The sequence below is a fragment of the Mytilus edulis genome, chromosome 4 (assembly GCF_963676685.1).
Source record: "Mytilus edulis chromosome 4, xbMytEdul2.2, whole genome shotgun sequence".
NCBI classification, from domain to species: domain Eukaryota; kingdom Metazoa; phylum Mollusca; class Bivalvia; order Mytilida; family Mytilidae; genus Mytilus; species Mytilus edulis.
In genome coordinates, this window is record NC_092347.1 from 61,192,721 (window position 1) to 61,217,060 (window position 24,340).

At 31.4% G+C, this 24,340-nt stretch overlaps 2 protein-coding genes across 2 annotated transcripts in view; one reads left to right on the forward strand and one right to left on the reverse strand.

Moving 5' to 3' along the window:
* The window catches only part of LOC139521939 (NBAS subunit of NRZ tethering complex-like), a 97,180-nt gene extending 81,814 nt beyond the window's left edge, over nucleotides 1-15,366 (reverse strand). Inside the window, exons 1-13 of the mRNA XM_071315701.1 lie at nucleotides 15,241-15,366; nucleotides 13,828-13,891; nucleotides 8,196-8,238; nucleotides 7,500-7,580; nucleotides 5,725-5,772; nucleotides 5,092-5,269; nucleotides 4,777-4,865; nucleotides 3,570-3,861; nucleotides 3,153-3,227; nucleotides 2,051-2,179; nucleotides 1,363-1,426; nucleotides 871-920; nucleotides 366-509 (exon numbers count right to left, since the gene is read on the reverse strand). Of these exons, the coding sequence (XP_071171802.1) occupies nucleotides 366-509; nucleotides 871-920; nucleotides 1,363-1,426; nucleotides 2,051-2,179; nucleotides 3,153-3,227; nucleotides 3,570-3,861; nucleotides 4,777-4,865; nucleotides 5,092-5,269; nucleotides 5,725-5,772; nucleotides 7,500-7,580; nucleotides 8,196-8,238; nucleotides 13,828-13,891; nucleotides 15,241-15,336 (1,353 nt within the window). The 5' untranslated portion in view covers nucleotides 15,337-15,366. The remainder of the gene's footprint in view (nucleotides 1-365; nucleotides 510-870; nucleotides 921-1,362; nucleotides 1,427-2,050; nucleotides 2,180-3,152; nucleotides 3,228-3,569; nucleotides 3,862-4,776; nucleotides 4,866-5,091; nucleotides 5,270-5,724; nucleotides 5,773-7,499; nucleotides 7,581-8,195; nucleotides 8,239-13,827; nucleotides 13,892-15,240) is intronic.
* Nucleotides 15,367-15,561: 195 nt separating this feature from the next.
* On the forward strand, nucleotides 15,562-22,496 carry LOC139521946 (phosphopantothenoylcysteine decarboxylase-like). Its single transcript, XM_071315762.1, has 5 exons — nucleotides 15,562-15,752; nucleotides 18,023-18,118; nucleotides 19,489-19,617; nucleotides 20,140-20,308; nucleotides 22,285-22,496. Exons 1-5 carry the CDS (start codon nucleotides 15,642-15,644, stop codon nucleotides 22,362-22,364), a joined length of 585 nt encoding a protein of 194 aa, XP_071171863.1. The 5' UTR covers nucleotides 15,562-15,641; the 3' UTR covers nucleotides 22,365-22,496.
* The last annotated feature ends 1,844 nt before the right edge of the window (nucleotides 22,497-24,340 follow it).

Genomic DNA, 24,340 nt, shown 5'->3' on the forward strand with positions numbered 1-24,340 from the left:
TATGGTCAGGTTGTTATCTCTTTGACAAATTCCCCATTTCCGTTCTCAATTTTATTAAATTCAGATAGTTAAGAAAAATTTAAATTGTTCCTTCTTCCTAGAAAGATCTGAAACTAGAATACACCTTATCACTACTCCTGAATGACCCGAGAATCTGTCACTTTTTCATTGTGGCTTCATATATTTTGTATTGTGAAGTCCAAATTTTATGGGAACCAGTAATAGCAACCAATAGCGATAAGGTGTATATATGTGTCAGTAAGAAAAAAATGCCAAACTTTAAGTGAGCAAAATTAACAAAAATTGGTACTCAACAAACAAAAAATAAATCCACAGTACAACTATAGTTAATGTGTCAACTTTACCTCTAAACCTAGAAATCCATCATGATGGACCCCAGTCACACGGGATGAGGGTTCAAACCATTCTGGTGAAGTTCCCAATAAATTCTTCAAAGTTTTTGTTGATGAAACTGTTACTGCACCAGTACAACGAGACAGGATAAGTGACTGAAACAATAATAAACCTTAAAAAAGGATGCAAAATAACTACCTATATTCCTTACTCCTACCCACTACCTAAATATAATTTAAAAAAATCTCTTCCCATTGCACATTTAGTAAAAACATTTGATTTTAAAACAATGGCCGTCTGTCTTTTGCAGTAAATTACCACTGAACATAAATTTATCAAAAATAGTCAGAAAATTAATTGTAAAAAATACCATTAAAAGAAAGAAAAGATCCATTTTAGCAATATAGTGGGAAACTAAGCAGTTACACTTGGATATATTTAACCTTTCTCATCCCTAGAATTAAGAAACAAATAAAAGTGTGAAACTTTTGCCATAAAAATGTGGTTATATTTTACCTTACTATCCCACCAATTCACATCTACTAGATTTTTACATGGAACCAAATCTAAAAAGAAATAACCATACTTAGTAATACAAAAAAAAAAGGTAATCCATTTAATAAACAATGCTTTAAAACATGAATACTTTTCTTTAACTCTCATATGAATTTACGTTTATATCTTTTGATCATATATTTCTGTATAGTAACTTTACCACACTATGTCATGTTGAATTTATGTTATTTCAAATAATTATTTTATAATGTTTACGTAGGAGGGGTAGAAGGACATTGTTTAAAACGTCAGGAACAATTGCAGGAATTCAGGATTTACACTTATCAGGACTCTGGAATTAGTGATTCTTTGTATAATCTGGAAAAGAATACTTAATTTTAACAGAATTTGGGGATTCAGCATGTATTTTTCCAGAAATACTGAATGGTAGCCCCATTCTACACCCAACTGAAAGGTAAAAGAACATAAGACAAATTTACTTAAATCACTGACCTTTTAAAGTCTTCCCTCTCTGTGGATTGTCTGTAAACTCTGGACTAATCTCATCAAAATTAGGCTACAAAAACAAAATTATATGCAGCTTTTATTACTTAACTTTCTTGTTTTGTGATTCAATGTAATTCATTGCAACCAATGTAATAAATGATTTTAACTAACATTACTCATTTTAGTCACAGTATTTTTCATTTTTCGAAGAAAATCAATGTTTTTTTTGTGTATTTTATGATGAAAAAAAATATATATTTGGTTTATTTTTTTCTTTCTATATAATTATCAAACACAAGAATCAAGTCAAAGTTAACAATGAAATTATCTGTGTCTGCAACAACCGAAAATGTAATAAATTGCAATTATAATTATTAACTTAACCCTTTCCTCATTGTTTTTTTTTCTAACCTGATTCACATAGGATTTTTCAATAAAATGCTGAAAATATGCTTTTAGGTGGAAATGCATTGCAAAAAAACAAATATTTCATCAAATGATTTTAAGTCAAGATATTCTTACGAATATCCTTTTCATATTGGATACAAATTTTATTAAGTCTGATGCAGACATTTCATAGTCCAGTGTTTCAACTGAGGTGCTATGCAGGCATTGAAAGACGTCATTATAAAGAAAATGGGATGGTGTCAAAAGACGTCATTATGGAGGAAAGGGTTAAAATAAGATATGGTACCTGCTCCTCAAGTCCCCAGCAATGGTAAAGTTTAAGTGATGGTAGTCTCCAGATGGTCAGCTTCCCAGAGTAATGTAATCCTACCACTAGCTTGTCGTCTGGAGAAATACACAGTTTAAACACTCCATCCTACAACAATATGGTATACATAATTTTTTACAACACAATTATTTCAAAAAAGTTATTCAATGAAAAATGCAAGGATTTTTAGACATGCAAATATTTCAGTCAAATTCTTTTAAAAACAAGAATGTGTCCTCAGTACAGGAATGCCCCATTCGCACTTTCATTTTCTATGTTCAGTGGACCGTGACATTGGGATAAAAACTCTAATTTGGCATTAAAATTAGAAAGATCATATCATAGGGAACATGTGTACTAAGTTTGAAGTTGATTGGACTTCAACTTCATCAAAAACTACCTTGACCAAAAACTTTAACCTGAAGCGGGACAGACGGACGGACGAACGGACGCACAGACCAGAAAACATAATGCCCCTCTACTATCGTAGATGGGGCATAAAAAGAAGAGAGAAGTTGGGAAAATTTCAATGAGACAATAAACCTTGCTGACCAGGATAGACATCTATGATATTTCTTTGTGTCTACAAAAGGTTACAGAGTTTACAATTTGCCGTTTCAGAATCTATTGCATTCTGGGTAATATTTTTTAAAAGCGTACACCAAAACGTTGTGATTGGTCTAAACAATGTAAATCCATCAAAAGGTTATTTTCATTTTGGTGTACGAACAATGAGATTACCCATAGTCCTTTAGATTCTGAAAAGGCAAATTAAATATGTATGTTGTTGAAAAAGCTTTGTTTCGCTAAGATAACCTGCAGATCTTGATAATTTTAGGTGGTGGGATAATGGTTTATTTATACCTACCTAATATCCTTTTTTCTAAAGTTTTAAGATTCACACATGACTGAACATATACAACCTTTTTTGGTTCATTCTGAAGATTGACTACTCCAGCATGAAAATGTAGACGAAAGTATTGATATAAGTCAACGAAACAACTCTAGTTAACTTTATACTTGATTAGCTCAGAGCCTAAAAGCTCAAAAAGTGAACACAAGACACAATATTATTATTTACCTGAACATGTGGCCTCCTATTGAAGATACCATTTACAGATTTCAGTCTTTTCATCAAGGTTCTTTTTTGCTGAGCCTGTAGTAAAAAATTGTCACTGACTTTAATAATCTTACAAATTACAAAATAAGATATGCAAAGAATCAATTGTGGCCAAACATATAAATATTATTCCATTATTTAAGAACATAGAACAAATATCACTCCCAATTTCATCTGAAGTTTCAGGGGGAAAAAAAATCTATTTTTAGGAAACTTCAACAAATGAACAAAATTGTGGAACACAATAAATCTATTCTAAAACTGAACAGAATAACCTTAAAATTAAAATCAAATATTTCTTGTATGACATTTAAAATAATACCTTTCTTTTAAAAACTGTTATCCTTTTTCCCCTTGTTTCCTTGATTTTATAAGTACCTGTTTTAAATCTTGTTCATAATCCGTCACCATCTTATAATAAGGATAATCAGATAAAATTCTCCAGGCTGTCACACCCTCTTCCATAGATCGACTCAATGCAATCTCTGTCTGCATTCCAAGCCCTCCCACCAATAGAATTTTAGCTGGCTCATAGTACACAATAGAACTGATCCCTAAAGGGTACTGATGGTTAAACAGGAAATGATGTCGTGTTTGGAAACCTTTGTCCCTATCAACCAGGTAGCTTTTCAGTCTTCCATGATAATTGACAACTAATAACTCTGCTGACCTGCAATTAAAAAACATTTTAAATGGACAACAAATGTCAAACAAAGGCATGCAAAGTTCAGAAATCATGGATATTTTTTTCAAAAATTCTCCACTAAAACATTTTATTATTAATAGTTTTGTGAAGAATAAAGCTGGTTATAGAGAATTAAGAAGAATAAAGCTGGCTATAGAAAATTAAGTATCTAAAATTAAAATCACTAAACAAAACAGTCTTTCGGGGTTTTTTTGCCAGATATAGTTCATAGTTTTTACACATCCACTCAAATGAAAGGGAGATAGTCCAAGAGTCAGTCTGTCTTTTAAGACATTAGTACCATAACAGATAATGTGATAGCTTTCAAGACTAGGAAACAAGTTCGTACATATAAAATAACTTTTTACCCAAATAGAAATACAGTGAAACCTAACTAAACAGAATCCTGCATAAACCGAAAACTGTCTAAACCAAACATGTTCTTAAGTGCCGTCATATCAAATTATGTTAGTTGTGAACCTGGTAAAACCAAACAGCGGCCAAAAACAGATCAAATTGTAAGTCCCGAAGAAGTTCAGTTTAAACAGGTTTCACTGTACCATGGAAAAGTATCAAGCTATTTGCATACAACTTATCATATCTTCATTCAACATGCCTGTTTGAAGCCTATCTTGGGTTGTTAACAGCGACTCTGTATGATTAAGAGCTGGACATAGAGTTGATAGTTTCTATGTCATTTTGGTCTCTTGTGGAGATTTGTCTCATTGGCAATCATATTACATCTTCTTTTTTTATATATAACATAAATACTTGTATGTTATTGCCCTTTTCAATCTTTATGTTTTTGGGGTTGCTGTCATATACCCCCAAAAAGAATAGTTTTATTCATGAGTGCATTATGGTTTCTTTTTTTGAGTATCTACTGCATTTTGTTATTACCATGGAGCCTCTAACTTAAGATCAGTAAACAACAATCCTGCCACAGCTCTGCTCAAATCTAGAGGCTTAGTCATGTCTTCTTGGGCCTCCTGTAAATAAATGTAGACATTTAAATAATAATGCTTAATATTAGCATGTGAATATAGACATAATAAGTTTGACTTATATTTTTTTACCTTATAAAAATAAACAACTTATGAAACTATGACAACATTTTAAAGTTTTCCACAAATAATCAATTTCCATACACAAAACATTAAAGAATTGTTCTTCTAATGGAATCAATGAATTTGCATGATATATAAAAAGCTATACCCCACTGATAGTAAAGAGCTGTGTTCCAACAATATCAAAAACATCTACTGTCCCATTGCTCCTAGAGCAAGCTACCATGGTATTGTCTGGGCTCCATGTCACCTGACGCCATTGTGGATATGGATCTCTGGGAACAACACCTCTGCCAACCACATTCTCAAAATTGTCCCTTTTAGACCTGTATAAAAATCAAACATATCTGACCAAAGTTTAAGAACAAAATATGAATAAAGATATGTTCTTTCCTAGCAAATAAAGATAAAGATTAGTTTATCTTTTTGAAGAAAACTGATGAAGTTTCAAATTTAAAAAAAAAGAAAGAAAACAAATCCTGTGAACATATTACTAAAGAGCACAGATAAAAAATAAAATAGTCAACATAAAATTTTTAGTTTTCTCTAATTATGTCAGTGCAACTTTTATGCATCATAAATTCAGATGTATATAACTATATGCGTATAAACTCAAGAGAATTCAAGAAATAAACATTAACTAAATATCAAGCTGTTTTAAAGTCAACATGAAAATGATCTCAAAGTGTTAGAATGGAGTCTGAGAACATAGATAATACTCAAAACATATAGTACTATAAGAATAATGATTACTACAAAACTATATTAAACAAATGTGTACCTGATTTCTACACACTGGTCTTGAAGTATTGCAATGTATGTACATTCGCTGTAATGAAAACATTATAATGAAATAAATTATCCTTCATAATATGTAACTGCTTGTAAAATAGGTTTCAGTAAAATGTAAATATAGAAGGCATAAGTTCACATCAATGTCTTGTCCATCATAATTGATATTTCTATTTTGTTTTGTTTTTTTGCTCAACATGTTTTCTGAAGACTTTTTTTTCTCTTTTATAGCCAACTTTATGGTATGGGTTTTTCTCAATGGCTATAATTGTGTACATCCACTTTATCTGAACTTTAGTGGATAGTCATTTCATTGGCAATTATACATCCTGTTATTTTCATATTTAAAAAATTTAATAATGTGAACCACTGACTGAGGCTTAAATTAAAATATTGTTTGTTTACCCTTTACCGACCGACCCTATAAATTCGTTCCGACTGAAAATCTTTTATTTGTATTTACCAGCAAGATTTTATTCTATTTTATTTTTTCATCCTACCAAAAATCTTATATTTGTATTTCCCGCTCAAAACTTTTTTACCGTAATCCTCGGGTTTTATCTTTATCGTATAAGGTCTAGTCCGTTTGGTATCACGTGAGCGTTTGACATGAACACTTGCATATCGCATGCATAGAGTTTCAAAGCATTTGTTTGAAATCGATGTTAAACGCTTTGAAATAATGATATGATGTAAGTTAACTCTGCATCTTTTTACATGAAGAGCAGAGTTCATTTACAAAAAAGTTTGTTTAATAAAAAATTATTAACGTGTGTACAAACTATTTTGTGTAAACGGACGTTGTATTTTATGTAGGGATGGCCTTTTGTGATCCGTAGATTAGGATGATTATCATGGTTAACGATGCCTTCGACCAGCATTGCCATATTATTTATATCTGACATGAACCAAAGGTGACAAAAGCCTGTAAAGTGGAGAATATTTGGCAGTAAAATCGCCAAAGTTTTCCATACAAATCATTTATAAATGCGATGTAAAATACGTGACAATTGAGTTTAAGTTTTGTAGCATTTTTATCAGAAACATGGGCACACACGGAAATTTAAACACTCTAGGGACTTTTTCTTATAGTAATGTATGTTAACCCGGACATATTTAACCAGGACAAAGTTATCTCTTACAGAAAACCTTTAGGTATAGAGGTAAGCACACAAGGTATGTAGTACAGAATATTAGTGCAATTTAAAACTCTTCAAAGTAACAGGCATAAATGAACGTTGAAAATATGCAACACAGCTCTTTATTTTGATATTTGAAAACAAAATAGTAGTGCAAAAAAAAGCCATAAACTGCACATTCTACATGATATTTTTTTTTTCAAAACATTGTCCCACAAACTTATAAGCAAAAGCAAAACAGACAAAAAATTACATTATGCAGATTTTGTATCTATAAAATAAAATATTATACCTACCTGCCTACCCATGTAAAAAAATATACCGAGTCAAGTAATTTTTTTGGGGAAAAAAATAAAATATTTTACCTACCTACCTACCCTGTTTCAAAACATAGGGTCGGAAAAGGGCAAACAAACAATATTTTAATTTAGGCCTGAGGTTTTCATACAAATTCGACTCGCAACAATGAGTTAATCAACAATGATCATTTTGTTTGGAAAATTCAAAAGTGCAGAAAACTGATAAGACTTAAATATTGAATAACTGATTTTTGTTAGTCTGGTTGTTTCAAGTATAACTTATTTCCTTTATTTGCAAAGTAACATCTGCAAAAGTTAATATTTACCTTGCTATAGCAATATGCCAGTTTATCTGACTGTTTACTAACTTCAGTAAATTTTGTGGCAGGGAACAAGGACTTGCAGAACTACAAACAGAATGTAAAATAAAATCTCAAATCTTCACATTTCCCATACAGAAACATTTGTAAATATTTACATAACAATTTTTTAGTTGCTACTGTAATATGATAAATATTTTTCACTCTGACTGTCCCTTTGGTATCTTTCGTCCCTCTTTTCTAGAATTAAGCGTAAGTTCAACTTTATGCAAAAGATCTGAATGATTTGTTCAATACAACTGCAACCACATTTGATGTTTGTCATGAAAGCTGCAAGTTCAAGTGTTGTGTAACAATGATAAAAAAAAATAGTTCCTAATATTTTTATGAAAACAATTAACATTATAATTTCATACAATTTTATCAATTGAAAGAAACAAATACATTAACATTTCCATAATCATTTTCATTTACATAACTTGTATTATCAATTGGTTATTCAGTACTTTACTAATAGTGTCCGATTTTCAAAATATTTCTTAAATGGGTTTGAAATGTCTAAAACAAGCAATTTCTATGTTATTTGGTCTCTTTAGGAGAGTTGTCTCATTGGCAGTCATTACACACCTTCTTTTTATATTTACATTTAAAATCCTTCATAGTCTATGGACAATTATTTCATACATTACAATACTGACTTACATGATTGGTATTCCAAGAGTTCTCAAAAATGTCCAAATACTTCCTAAAATTAAAAAAAAGAATATATTGCATTCATTTCGTTACAGAAGTGTACACAATGTAAACAGTGCAATGAATAAATGATGCCGATTGCATTTCCGATATTCAAAACACTTCACATTAAAAATAAATATAAATATTTTTATTGGCACAAACTCATTAAACAATAAATGGTTAAGACCTATGGCATTACATATCTATAATACTAAAATAACGAGGTCCAATTTGTCAGCCGTCATCACGTAAAAACGATGAATAAAAAAATTCAACTTTATATATAACTAATATAGTACAATGGTGTTGATTAAAAATTACCCCACTCCAGGCCCATTTGTTTTCCGCATAATTAATATTGCCAATAATTAAGAAGTTCCGGATCAAGTCCGACACCGATACCAAAGTATATTCACCGGTTACATATTTCCTTATCTGTACGTTCCGCATCTGACAGGCGCATCACCAAACGGTGTATTTAGAATTTTGCTGTATACTGTTGAGTAAAAAATACTCCATTCCAGGCCCTTTTGTTTTCCAAATTTTTAATATTACCAATAATTGATAGTATAGGTTCCAGGTTGACGGGTTCAAACAGAAAGATTTTGAAAGCAGAGAAAACTGTGCATCTTAATATAATCGGCATGACTTTATCAGATGACAATACCAATACTTAAATAAGGCATACGCATAGTTATATACTCTAATTCAGTCACGGACCTGCGATATCACGGGTGTGTTCTAGTAACTATAATAATTGACATGGTAGAATAAAAGGTTCCATGATAACATATCATGCTATAATGAAAAGTTACATATTGATGTATCATATAAGTTCACTATTTCTTATATTTAGACACTCTGATATATGAAAGGGGGGGGGCAAGGGGGGTCCCAATAACAGCATAACAGCAAATTGATTTGGCTTATAACAGATAACAAGGAATTAAAATGGACAAAAACAGATAACAGTAAATGAAATATTAAAATAAGTGTGGTCCTGGACTGATTGAACGATTATGTCTCCATCATATGAAAATCAAGCACAATCCCTACCGTTGCTGATTTTTTTCATTAATTGTAACTCATAACAAACCAGAAACAGGTCAGCAATAAGTGGTGCACAGTTATTCCCCATTGGAATTCTGATAACTTGACAATATACGTAAACTCCATAGCAGACAAAAATGATATCTAGTAAACATTTAAGGGCAGTTATGGTATCAAAGCAGGTCTAATTGACATAGTTCTTTTGTTTGTTATTACTAAAAAATGACCTGAAAGAGTTTGAATATATATACATTGTATTTGCATTCTGATTTTTTTTTAAATGCACGTTCAATGCGTGAGGTGTGGGATTTATTTCTTAATAAGACTACGAGGCACAGTGGTATATAGGGTAGAAAATCAAAAGCACAAATTATAAGCATGCAATTTATCAAGTACTTCAAAATAATTTTGACACTCCAATTATTCCACTATTTTCAAAGGCCTTATTTGAACATCTTATTATTAGGGTTTTGAGTGTTCCAAGTGTACTAGTAAGTAGAATACGTAGTCTAGTAGTGGAACAATGGCTTAAAGACGAAATACATATTTGTTTGTAATGAGTTATGTGCAGCTTCGGAACCCAGTACATGGTTTGAACTTTCATTGTACAATGTATTTGGTTCTGCTTTGAAAAGAATCACAGATCTGAGTTTGTGTACTTTATGATTTAAAATGTTAACTGGTAGTAAAGACCTCCATGTAGTTCTTAATTGAGATCCTCATCAAATATCCCTGGCCATATACTTTCCTTTTTGTCATATTAAGAAATGCTCGAATTTAATATGTACGTACGGGAAACGAGGAACATTATCCCCATACAATAACAAATTCTAAATACACAGATAAAGCAAGATGTGGTATGAGTGCCAATGAGACAAATCTCCATCCATGCAAGTAACAATTTATAAAAGTAAACCATTTTAGGTAAAAAAAAAAACAGCCTTCAACGTTCAACATGAGGCCTTGGCTCACACCGAACCGCAAGCTACATGTTCATAAAAAAATGGATTTTATTACAAAGGATAATCATAAGATATACTGTAATTGTCCTGGATTTCACTGATATTAATATGTTTATGTGTTGATCTGTGATGGGTATATATTAATGAAATCCTTCGCCGAATACGGGACCACCATATTACTAGTGGTAGACCCCAATGTCCAATAATCTTCAATTTCTACCGAATATGGGCTGTCAAAAAAAAATTTAACATTCGAATTTTCAATAACAGTTAACAGCAAATATATTATCACAATAACAGATAACAAAAAAACTAATAGTCCAATAACAGCTAACAATGAATAAGACAATAACAGCTAACAGCAAATATATTTTCAGAATAACAGATAACAAAGAATTAAATTGGCCCATAACAGCATAACAGTTAAACCCCTTGCCCCCCCCCCCCCCATTATAAGCATGCAATTTATCAAGTACTTCAAAATAATTTTGACACTCCAATTATTCCACTATTTTCAAAGGCCTTATTTGAACATCTTATTATCAGGGTTTTGAGTGTTCCAAGTGTACTAGTAAGTAGAATACGTAGTCTAGTAGTGGAACAATGGCTTAAAGACGAAATACATATTTGTTTGTAATGAGTTATGTGCAGCTTCGGAACCCAGTACATGGTTTGAACTTTCATTGTACAATGTATTTGGTTCTGCTTTGAAAAGAATCACAGATCTGAGTTTGTGTACTTTATGATTTAAAATGTTAACTGGTAGTAAAGACCTCCATGTAGTTCTTAATTGAGATCCTCATCAAATATCCCTGGCCATATACTTTCCTTTTTGTCATATTAAGAAATGCTCGAATTTAATATGTACGTACGGGAAACGAGGAACATTATCCCCATACAATAAAAAATTCTAAATACACAGATAAAGCAAGATGTGGTATGAGTGCCAATGAGACAAATCTCCATCCATGCAAGTAACAATTTATAAAAGTAAACCATTTTAGGTAAAAAAAAAACAGCCTTCAACGTTCAACATGAGGCCTTGGCTCACACCGAACCGCAAGCTACATGTTCATAAAAAAATGGATTTTATTACAAAGGATAATCATAAGATATACTGTAATTGTCCTGGATTTCACTGATATTAATATGTTTATGTGTTGATCTGTGATGGGTATATATTAATGAAATCCTTCGCCGAATACGGGACCACCATATTACTAGTGGTAGACCCCAATGTCCAATAATCTTCAATTTCTACCGAATATGGGCTGTCAAAAAAAAATTTAACATTCGAATTTTCAATAACAGTTAACAGCAAATATATATTATCACAATAACAGATAACAAAAAAACTAATAGTCCAATAACAGCTAACAATGAATAAGACAATAACAGCTAACAGCAAATATATTTTCAGAATAACAGATAACAAAGAATTAAATTGGCCCATAACAGCATAACAGTTAAACCCCTTGCCCCCCCCCCCCCCCCCCCCCATTATAAGCATGCAATTTATCAAGTACTTCAAAATAATTTTGACACTCCAATTATTCCACTATTTTCAAAGGCCTTATTTGAACATCTTATTATCAGGGTTTTGAGTGTTCCAAGTGTACTAGTAAGTAGAATACGTAGTCTAGTAGTGGAACAATGGCTTAAAGACGAAATACATATTTGTTTGTAATGAGTTATGTGCAGCTTCGGAACCCAGTACATGGTTTGAACTTTCATTGTACAATGTATTTGGTTCTGCTTTGAAAAGAATCACAGATCTGAGTTTGTGTACTTTATGATTTAAAATGTTAACTGGTAGTAAAGACCTCCATGTAGTTCTTAATTGAGATCCTCATCAAATATCCCTGGCCATATACTTTCCTTTTTGTCATATTAAGAAATGCTCGAATTTAATATGTACGTACGGGAAACGAGGAACATTATCCCCATACAATAAAAAATTCTAAATACACAGATAAAGCAAGATGTGGTATGAGTGCCAATGAGACAAATCTCCATCCATGCAAGTAACAATTTATAAAAGTAAACCATTTTAGGTAAAAAAAAAACCAGCCTTCAACGTTCAACATGAGGCCTTGGCTCACACCGAACCGCAAGCTACATGTTCATAAAAAAATGGATTTTATTACAAAGGATAATCATAAGATATACTGTAATTGTCCTGGATTTCACTGATATTAATATGTTTATGTGTTGATCTGTGATGGGTATATATTAATGAAATCCTTCGCCGAATACGGGACCACCATATTACTAGTGGTAGACCCCAATGTCCAATAATCTTCAATTTCTACCGAATATGGGCTGTCAAAAAAAAATTTAACATTCGAATTTTCAATAACAGTTAACAGCAAATATATTATCACAATAACAGATAACAAAAAAACTAATAGTCCAATAACAGCTAACAATGAATAAGACAATAACAGCTAACAGCAAATATATTTTCAGAATAACAGATAACAAAGAATTAAATTGGCCCATAACAGCATAACAGTTAAACCCCTTGCCCCCCCCCATGAAAGAGGAAGACAGTCTAAGTAATAATGCTGAGCTATTATTAACCAATAAAGATATTTTTTCATCAACGGTAATGTTACGCTGGATTTGAAATATAACATTTATTTTATTTTCTAATATTTCTGGCTTTGAGGTAAATCTATTACATTTTAATAAGAAATGTTGTTCATCCTCAATTTCACCATTTTTACAGACAGGACAGTATCTTTCCTCTCTAGGAATATTAAGATGTCTTCCCCTTTCAATTATTAAAGAATGTGCACTCAAGTGAACAGATGATCACATGATGCAAATCAGACTTCAGAGTGGAGAAAGTCAGGAACTGAAACTTCCATAATGAGGGTGGGCGCAAATCACAAATCGGGCGGGCATGTGATTCTGGTAGATTGGACATTACCAAATTAACATCAAACTACAACTTGGGTAAGTTTTGTTTAATTTGTTAATTTAGTAAGTCCAATCTACCTATAGAATCACATGAGTCTTTATAGTTCAGTTCTGCACTTTCAGTCAAAATCTTTGTTAAGTAAATGTAGCAACAGTTATACTATAAACACTACATATTTTCACTACTTGGAAAACACTTCTAATTCTAAATTTCGGAAATTATATACATCGTATATACACAAAACTATCTTATTTCCCATTGGCCAATAAGATTTCTTTACTGAAGGAGCGTAAATAAATCACACTTATTTTGGTAATTGTATATGACAAAATATATCTACTTTATGATAAAATTGTGTTTATTTGCGATTAGAATAATGTGGTTAATTTATTGAGCAATTCCTATAGTTTGTCAGTCAGTCGCTTCTGAAATCCATTAATCTCGTGAAATTTTGTGAATTCCAAAGTTATATCGATTTTTTACTGAAAAGCCTATCAGATTCAATTCCTGTTAGATATACTGTTCCCAGCACGAAATAAGTAAAAAAATTTCAAACAAACAGCAATTCCTGTTCTTCATCATGACTGTTCTTCATGAACAAAAAAACAACAGAACTGGAAAACAAGGAGCCTGATACTTTATTATCTACATTTGTACTTACTTTGTGTTACTGATGTTAGTCTGCCCAGTAAAGAAACATGGCCTTTATCTCTGGCTCCTCTTGTCTGTAAACAAAAATATCAATACATGTAAGGCAGCAACCATTTGATTTTCTGGGGGGGGCTATGGTTTTTTTTGGAAAAAAAAGTTTGTTTCCAGGTTTTGGTGAAAAAAATTATTTGTTTTGGACCCTGAGTAAAAAAAATTGTTTGTTTCACCCTCAGCTGCCACTATATGTAATGCTAAAATTGAAAGAAAAAAATTGTCTTCGGTTTGTCGCTAAAAAAATAGATTGTTCTTCGCCGAAGGGGAAAAAAAAAGTTTGCACAGAAAAAAAAACCATAGCCCCCCCCAGAAAATCAAATGGTTGCTGCCTAATTGTTTGTGAAATGAGCTTGCATCAAAGATATAACAACTAGAGGCTCCCAAGAGCCTGTGTCGCTCATCTGTAACTACTGTTGTTTTCAAAATCATCATTGAAATAAGGTTTAAATCATAATTAATAGCAAATATAAGATACCATTATAATGATTGAGGTTAAGTTTTGTTTAATTTGGTCAAGTAGTTAAATTAAAAGCAGGTCATCCAAATTTACTAGTCTAACAAAAATTACTGAAGACACCTAATCATTATTCAAGTTAGTTTGCAAGTTGTGACCATTTGAAATTGTTTTTTTTTAACATTTTTCCCTTAACCTTCTTAAGTAAACCCCTATGTTCTATTTTGAAGCCATTGCTAAGTTATATTCTATTTGGCCCAGTAGATTAGGTGGAGAAAATTTGTGTAAAAGAAAAAGATGACAAAAATTTACTATAAAGGGCAACAACGTACTCCCTTTAGGCAAGGGTGTGATGACAATTTTGGTTATACATGTAAATATAAACTTATTTGTAGATTGTACTTTGATGAACATTATTGCTAATTTCGGTTTATCTCTATCTACATTTTGTATAATGACATATACGATAATAGCCAATAACTGCTTAAATTTAACAATTCAGGGACAGCAACACAACAACAGGTCGTCTGATTCATCTGAAAATATCAAGGCGGATAGATCTCAGCCCAATAATCTTGTTTACCCCGGACACATTTATTAAACCTGATTTTTTTGTAACAGTTAAAGCAATAACGGACAATAACTGATGAGAAAGGCTCACAAGTTTGGCACATAATTGGGCCAGGTGAGCTAAAAAAGAGAAGTCAATTTCAGTCATTGGAAAGAAATTGTGTTTTTGAATTTCAATACTATTTCAAATCTAAAAAAAAAATATACAAGAAACTATAGAGATACTGCAAGAAGAGCTCACAAAAGTCAAAACGTCAAAAGCCAAGGGTTTAGAAAGCAAAAACTAACTTTTTTTTAGGATAAATGGTGCATAAATAGGGAAAGTGAATAGAAAGGTAGACGTACAAAAATTTCTGATTCTTGGGGCCATTCAGCTTGGACTGTTAAGTCATACAATATGTTTTCTTCTGCTAGTTCCACGTCGTCTTCTTCGTTCGCCATATTTACATTTTAAAACGCAAAGATCAAAAGAGGTTCCGAAATAAAATATTTAAAAATCAATAAATGATCATGATGTGCGTGTAGTTCATTAAAAGGATTATGTCATGAACAAATATTTACGGTTTTATTCAATTTATGACTAACTCTTCAAATTTACATGATAACTTATTTTAATATGATTGGGGAATACCTTTTCAATTGAAATTAACTCCCTTCTCTGTTTGGATTCTCTCTAGACTTTACATTTCATCATGAACAGAGGGAATCCTTCTGCTACAGGGGTGAACATTTGAAGCTAAACAGCAATGTCAGGTCCAACAGTAGGAGGCAGAAAGGTTTTAATTGGCTGCACAGGAAGTGTTGCTGCTATAAAAGTCCCTATCTTAGTCCAGGAACTTGTCAACATTGATGACCAGGTATCCCCACCCACTTATCAATGATTATCTGATTATGTACACTAGTTACAGTACACACAAGCTTAAGCTTTAGTGTCATTCTTCTTTTGATATTCTTACTGCCATAATGGTGATCAGTGAATCAGAGGGTCCTGGCAGTTTTCGATAATAAACTTGTCGGATTAAAGGGAGGGGGATAGAAGGGTTACGCCCCCTTTTAAGTTATTTTCATGAAATGTTTTTTGCCTTTTTATTTCATGTGTTTTTGTGTTTTGACGTTTTATTTCTCATTTGGTCATGTTTGGTTAGATGTGCATGCTTCGTGTTTCCTGTCATGCTCGTTGTGTTCCATGTCGGTACACCTTATTTCTCACTTGTCCTGCATTTGATTAAAATAATTTTAGATTATGTAACAATTAAAATGGTTCACATAAAATTAATTGCTCTCTTTCATTAATAGCATATATATCGAAGTATACTTAAATATTTGTTTGATATCAGATGAAACTATTGCAGCTTCTTCATATCCATTAATAATGACTGAATGATCTCCAAGAACGGCTGTGTAATAACTTCTAGTACGCTTTTCCTTGATATTTATGATTTTATTTCTTGTGATTCTTTTTTCATGATTTTTATTTTCTGTGCAACATTTTTGTGATTTTTATTTCATGTGTTGCCATGTTCAAATCCCCCCTTTACCACCCTCTTTTAATTTTTAATGCCTCAAATCAGAATAATTGGTCAGGTTATAGTTTTATAACTTCTTTTGTTGCATGGTACATGTATCTGCACTATTATTTGTCTTTCAAAATACATTTTTTGGGAAAATTTGTAATTAATAGACAACTTTCGAGTTCGATGCATTTCCGTCAAAAACTCTGGTTTTAGTGTATGTCATTTGTGCGTTTAGTGGCGTCGGCACTTCCATTCCAATGTTGAGCGAGTGGTTGGAAAACTATAATTCTATATATATTGTACGAATTATTCGGCAAATTGAATTCTCAAAATTGACAATTAGCATTGCTGTCATTAGGGAATTGTCATTAAGTACCTACAGAACAACCATTATGTCTAGTCTATCCTGCATAATGATGATCACTTAGACGCTTGATGAACGTAAAAAGTGCAGGGATACAGGCGACCCCCTCTATCTGGTAAATGACGTCATAAAGGCGCATATAATTGACGAGTTTTTTCCGGTGATGGATGACCTCGAAAGTAGTCTATTCAAACACTGTTATTGGGCAGTTAGGGGTTATTGTCATGATAAGTGTTTCCTTTTTGTATTTCAATGCAGGGACAAATAATGGTCTCAGGTAGTTCATACTGAATGTTGAAAACACCAGATTTTTTTTTTTTGTGTACTGGTAAACCAAATGAGAGAACTTATCTCATTGAACAGAACAGAAGAAATGAGAAGTAGCCAATAAACTTTCCTGATTTTATTTTTAAAGACCATTGATAATTTGTTTATTGTTGATTTCTCATACAACATCAATGATGTAGGCTTATTATATCATACATTCTCTTTCTCTCGACTGAGAAGAAGTAAGCTGTTGCTAGCAGGTCTTAGATGATATTGTTAATTTTCTGTCTGGTGCATGTTGAATCCATTGATATGAAAAAAAAGTTACAAAATATAAAAGAATTATTCACCAATTATGGATGATGAAGTTTGTCACATAATCATTAACTTTATGATAATTTAAAAAGAATTATATGTTTTCTTTTAAAATAGTATATGCAGTATGGAGTTTGCTCATTGTTGAAGACAGAACTACTGTAAACCAACTTATTTTCGTAAGAGATTTATTTTCGTAAGAGATTTATTTTCACGATTTCTTGCGAGTAAAAAAATAAGGCGAATATAAATCATAGCAATTATGTAAAACTTGGATCTTCCCTTGTGTAACTACATCAAACAAATTTGAAAATTGCAAAATTAAATCGCCTTGAATTGGCTAGTAAGGGCTTTATAAACGCGAAAAAAAGTATCCACGAAAATAAGTTGGTTTACGGTATGTAATTTGGACTCTGATGGATAGTGGTCTTATTGGTGACCATACCATATCTCCTTATTTTATTTATAGCGTTTACACAGTTATGATCATGATAATAAGCTGAAGCTCTAAATGTAAAAAAAAACCTGGAGAAACTAAAAAAAATATGCTCTTAAGCCACAAATTTCGACTTGTTGACATCACAAGTAAATAATTAAAGAATGCTTTGCCAACATGAATATCAGATTTATGAAAAAACATTTTTACAATTTATTAATAATTTTTCAGCTGGAAATAAAAGTTGTAGCAACAGAGAAAGCATTAAACTTCTTTGACCACAAATCCTTGCAGATTCCTGTTTTAACAGAAGCAGATGAATGGAAGGTTTGTTTGTAACATGTATGATATTAAACAGAATTGAGATTATTGAACAAGAGAAACAACAAATAGAGAAAAATGAGCAAAATATATTAAGAAAAGAGAATAATGGGGTGCAACAGTAAACAAAGTAACTGTTGAAAATTAAAGAATTAGTTCATACAAAACTGATTATAGAAATGAACAATGTACAGAATAAAGAAATCATTTAAACATCAATTGAAAAAAATAAACCTAATGTTATCTTTTTGTCCCATGATTAACATAATAATTACTTTACATGTATATTTCATTATAGTACGTTCTTTTGATTGACTAACAGCAATCGTGGGTCATTCTGAAATTAACTTTCATTTCAAAAATGAAATGTAACATTCATGATGACAAGAGTTTCCACAACAAAGTGCACAGGTTAATAAAAGAAATACTTGATAGAAATTGTGTTCTCATGATCCTATCAAAAACTGTAATTATAAGTATTGCTTCTGGTCCGAGACCTGCATAGTTATCTCTCAGTGCATTTCTTTTAGACAATTAATGAAAGTTAAAAAAAAAACCACCTGCGCTTTGTCAGCAATATTTTTTCAGTGTGTTTTACTACTTTTGGGACAAATTATATCAAAATTATACAAAACTTCATCTGCTCTAACTCAAAATATGGACAATTTTATGTTAAGAGGGTCTTGAAATTTTTTGACATCTTCCGAAGTGCTAATTTTTAACCTTTTTCAGCTGGACCAAATCACACTTTCCTTTAAAATTCATGACCCAAATTTTTTTACAGTGTACTTTCAACGTGTTGTTTTCAATTTTTTACATCACTGGAGCAATACCTCTGCTGGTGAACTATCAGTCCCCAAGGTTATCATCAGCTCAATAGTCAGTACTTCGGTACTGACATGATTTAACAAACTTTTCTAAAATTGTTCGTCTATGAATTTTGAAATTATTAAGAAACTAAGGTTTCAACTCCCTCAGGCAAAGTTGACTTTGAATTTGGCTATTTATTTTAGATATTTTTGTTATATCTTCAACGGTTTCGGTACTTATACATCTTCAGATTTCAAATGTTTGGCTTTCAGCGTTCCTGATGAAGGTTAATCCAGAAAAACGCTTGGACACATGAAATTATTAAACGTGTTGTTTTCAATTTTTCACCCCTTTCTTGCCATTTGAGGCATAAAACATGGAGAAATAAATTTGTTAGGGGTATAAAAAAAAAATTCACAAGGAAAACACTGTCCACTAATCAAATAATCAAAGGAGGATAACTGTGGTCTCAAACCTTCTTTTAGTAATTTTATAGGGTTGTAAAAGTATTGACCTTGCACACATTTTGTATGTTCAAGTTTATGATAGATAATTTTTTTCTACAGGATTGGAAGACTGTTAGTGATCCTATATTACATATAGAGCTGAGAAGATGGGCTGATCTGATGGTTATAGCTCCACTCGATGCTAACACATTAGCAAAACTTACACATGGAATCTGTGATAATTTATTAGTAAGTGCTACATGTAAAGTAAATTATTTTTCTTTCAGAATCGAAATGAGACCAATGAAGGAAAATTGGATTCTCCTTGCTTTTCTGGGTTTTTCTTTTTAGTGTAGTGGGTTATTGTAATGATTTTACTAGAATTTAAACTTTGATTTTGAAAAATGTAATATACACTTGTATGATGCTTAATCCTATCTAAAGTATGTTTTTAGTATAAGTATTTAATATGAACAGTACAGAAATTAAAACATCATATATCAATAATCCATGCTTATGTTTAGCTATTTGACTTCTAAACTCTTCGGTTCAGTGCCAATATTTTTTGGAAATTGTTTTTAAAATGGTTGTAGGTAAACTAGCTCATTTAACACAATTTGTTTTTTCAGCTTTAATACAAAAAATAAAAGAAAATTGTATTTCAATATTTATCAAGAAAACATAAGCAGTCATATGTTCCTTTAAAATCTGTTAAACTTAAAGTTGTTTTGGTATGACCCATGATTAAAAACCTTTCTTCTTATTTTCTAGACATGTGTAGTAAGAGCTTGGGATTTAAAGAGACCGTTATTATTTGCTCCTGCCATGAACACACATATGTGGAATCATCCATTAACAAGTCAACAGATAGATAAATTAAAAAGTTTTGGATACAAAGAAATTCCTTGTATCAGGAAGAAATTAGCGTGTGGAGATGACGGTAAGACATTTATCATACAGTGAAACCTGTTTTAAACGAACCTCTTCTGAACTTAAGATTTTGTTCGGTTTTGACGGATGTTCAGTTTTATCAGGTTCACAAAGCACATAATTTGATATGACGGTGCTTACAAACTTGTTCAGTTTATACAAGGATTTAGTTTAGTCAGGTTTCACTGTAGCTCTTCTTTCCCTGGTTGTCCTTGATGAAAATCTGCTGGTCCTCATGATTGAAACTATTTCTATTGCAAAATTTAAAAAAAAATTGTTGGTCCTTTGCAAAGTTTATGGTGGTCAGGACCTAAAGACAAGATCTTTCCAAGATCTCTGCATAAATTGTACCATTCTGTATACAAAACTGTTTTGATATGATCATGATGATAATTTGAATGATTTTTGTTTTGTAATTTTTGTGTGAAAATGTATAGTACCATTATTATCAGATAATGTAGACTTTCATTATTATATCCCATGCAACAAAGTTGCAGAGGGTATAATGTTTTTAACTGCCATCTGTCCGTCCATCAGTCTGTCAGTCTTGTTCTTGTCATCTCAACTTCTCTGAAACCACACAACAGAATTTCATGAAACCTTTTTTAGATAATAAGAACATACTATGTAGATGTGCATATAGACAGGAATTATGATTCAATATTTTTCTAGGAGTTATGCCACTTTGAACTTATTTGCCCCAATATACTACTGCAACTCCTCTGAAACAAAACAACATATTTTCATGAAACTTTGTAGATAATAAGGACATACTATTTTTATCCCACTCAACTTTGTTGTGTAGGGTATTATGTTTTTGACATGTCCGTCAGTTCTCAGTTTTCTCAGGAACTATAATGCCAGGATTTCTCAAATTTGGATTTAGGGTTTGTATAAGTCAGCTATACTGTGTGATGCATTTTCAGATTCATCACTCGACAAATTCCTGTTTACCGAACACTTGTATCATTTTATACATGATGGCCAAGTTGAAAAATTTCATCACATTTTTCTCAGGAACTACAATGCCAGGATTTCTGAAATTTGGTTTCAGGGTTTATATAAGTCAGCTATAACGTGTGATGCGTTTTCAGATTCATCCCTCAACAACTTCCTGTTTACCGAACATTTGTATTATTTTACACATGATGGCCAAGTTGAAAATTTTCGTCACATTTTTTTCAGGAACTACAATACAAGGATTTCTGAAATTTAGTTTAAGGGTTAATATATGTCAGCTTTATGGTGTGATTTGATTTAAGTTTCATCACTTGACATCTTCCTGTTTACTGTATACTTTATACATTACATTATCCACTTGGGGAATCTGTATCATCAGTGAACAGTAGCTAGCAGTTTCACTTGTTTTTCTTAGTTAATTTCTTTGTCCAGCACGCTCACTAAGGTTCTTTAATTAAAGAAAAATAATTGAATACGATCAATATGCCATGATTTAGGATTTGTTTCATTGAAATTGTAAATGTTTAAATTTCAATCATCAGAATCAAAATAAAATGTATAAAAGTGAATACATAGTAACATGTACAATCTTAAATGATTTGAAAACTATGTTTCATCAAGTTCAATGAGAATCAGTGATTGGTCAAGAGATGATGAGATATCAGGTACCTTCCAAATACATGAAATAAGACTCATGATTTTTTCTGACTAATTTTACTTATATATATATATATATATATAATATTTTCAACCATTTAAGCAAAATAAATCAGTACATATCAACAGCTGCAGCACTTACTTTTGAAAGATGAAACATTTGGAGACTACCCAAACTTTAAAATACATATCATGTTGTTAAGTTTTAGTTCTATGTCAAACATTAGATTAAAAAAAAAAGGATGAGAAATTTGTCTAAAATTATTTTATCAAATACATTTATTTAATAATATTAGTTTTGACTGGGACTGTTAGTATAATAGTCCAAATTTTTTGACCCATCTGAATTGTTGATTATTTCTTTTTCAGGTTTTGGTGCAATGGCTGAAGTATCAACAATAGTGACAAAAATAATGGATATAGTACATTCGACAGTCCCATTAACATAGTCCTACCTCCTTATTTGAAAACTATGATGTCTCTAGTCCTGCTTTTACATTCTGTTTTATTGATCATTCATGTCTCTACATTTATGTAAATATTTTCTTAACTTAAATTGAAATAAAATTTCATGTAATACAGTTTGAGTGATTTTTGTCGCACATCAATGAAGTTGGAAAAGCCAAACTTAGTAATGTGGTGGTGGCGTCAACAATGTATTAGTTTGTGTTTACATCAGCTTAAGGATGTACTTAGGTGAGGTTTGGGAAAATATTTTGCCCCATAACACCTATTTATCTTTAAACATAAGACTTAATATTTCATAAAAGGTCATTTGACAAAATTTAAGCAGAATCTGATTTTCTTTCTTTTGATTTGAGACCCAAATAATACCTATGCAAATATAAGGTAAAGTCTGAGTCAGCCTAATCCCGCCATATTTTAAAAATCAAATATATCAAAAAGGAGCTCCACGACCTAGCAATATTTTTTAGCTGATTTTGATCCTTAACTAATACTCTTCCAGCTTTAAGTATCAATTTTAAATTCTTGATTTATTTAATTTTACCTAAGATCACCTAAATATATCCTTAAGATGAACTGCTTGTCTTTGATTTTGGTGCAGATGTACAAAAACTAGCACATCTCATTTCTATGTTCTATTACATTAGATAAGTATTACATGTATCAACATTTAGTATGATTTTGTGTTTCATAATGATTACTTGACATGCATATAGTTCAATAGAAGATGCAAGTGAATGCATTTAATGTAGTTAACTTTTCATCAAATTTGTTTCATTTTTATCATTTTATGACTGAAAAATACATATGTATGGAAAAGTTCGTCTAATTTATCTTACATTATGGAGTTATTTCCCTTGTCACAATCTAGATAGAAAATTTCTTAAATTTTGGAGTTATTTCCCTTGTCACAATTTACATAGATAATTTGTCTTAAATTATGGAGTTATTTCCCTTGTCACAATCTACATAGATAATTTGTCTTGAATTATGGAGTTATTTCCCTTGTCACAATCTACATAGATAATTTGTCTTAAATTATGGAGTTATTTCCCTTGTCACAATCTACATAGATAATTTGTCTTAAATTATGGAGTTATTTCCCTTGTCACAATCTACATAGATAATTTGTCTTGAATTATGGAGTTATTTCCCTTGTCACAATCTACATAGATAATTTGTCTTAAATTATGGAGTTATTTCCCTTGTCACAATCTACATAGATAATTTGTCTTAAATTATGGAGTTATTTCCCTTGTCACAATCTACATAGATAATTTGTCTTGAATTATGGAGTTATTTCCCTTGTCACAATCTACATAGATAATTTGTCTTAAATTATGGAGTTATTTCCCTTGTCACAATTTACATAGATAATTTGTCTTAAATTATGGAGTTATTTCCCTTGTCACAATCTACATAGATAATTTGTCTTGAATTATGGAGTTATTTCCCTTGTCACAATCTACATAGATAATTTGTCTTGAATTATGGAGTTATTTCCCTTGTCACAATCTACATAGATAATTTGTCTTAAATTATGGAGTTATTTCCCTTGTCACAATCTACATAGATAATTGTCTTGAATTATGGAGTTATTTCCCTTGTCACAATCTAGAAGGATAATGATAGATTTATTTCATGATTTCATGGTCAATACAGTTGTATCTTGATATCATTATGACATAACTATTTGGCAAGAGATATTTGCTAAGGAATATATGGGAATTAATCTCTCTATCTGTGGTTCACATTTAACCAAGAAATCAGCAAAAATAGTATTCCATGAATGATGATTAATCCACAGTATACAAATCAAAACCAATGTCATGATCAAACTATTCAAATTGAAAACAATGTCATGAACAAAGTAATTAGGGGCCTGATGGGTTATTTTCGTTCTTCCTGATTGGTGCATTTTCGCTCTCATGATCCGTTTTTCTACAAATTGTTTTTGTTT

What these genes read in the sequence shown, in the direction of transcription:
- LOC139521946 (XM_071315762.1), top strand. Translation starts at nt 15,642, where the DNA reads ATGTCAGGTCCAACAGTAGGAGGCAGAAAGGTTTTAATTGGCTGCACA. An exon ending in TTGTCAACATTGATGACCAG is followed by an intron (nt 15,753 to 18,022) that starts GTATCCCCACCC and finishes ATAATTTTTCAG; the next exon opens with CTGGAAATAAAAGTTGTAGC. An exon ending in ATTAGCGTGTGGAGATGACG is followed by an intron (nt 20,309 to 22,284) that starts GTAAGACATTTA and finishes TTTCTTTTTCAG; the next exon opens with GTTTTGGTGCAATGGCTGAA.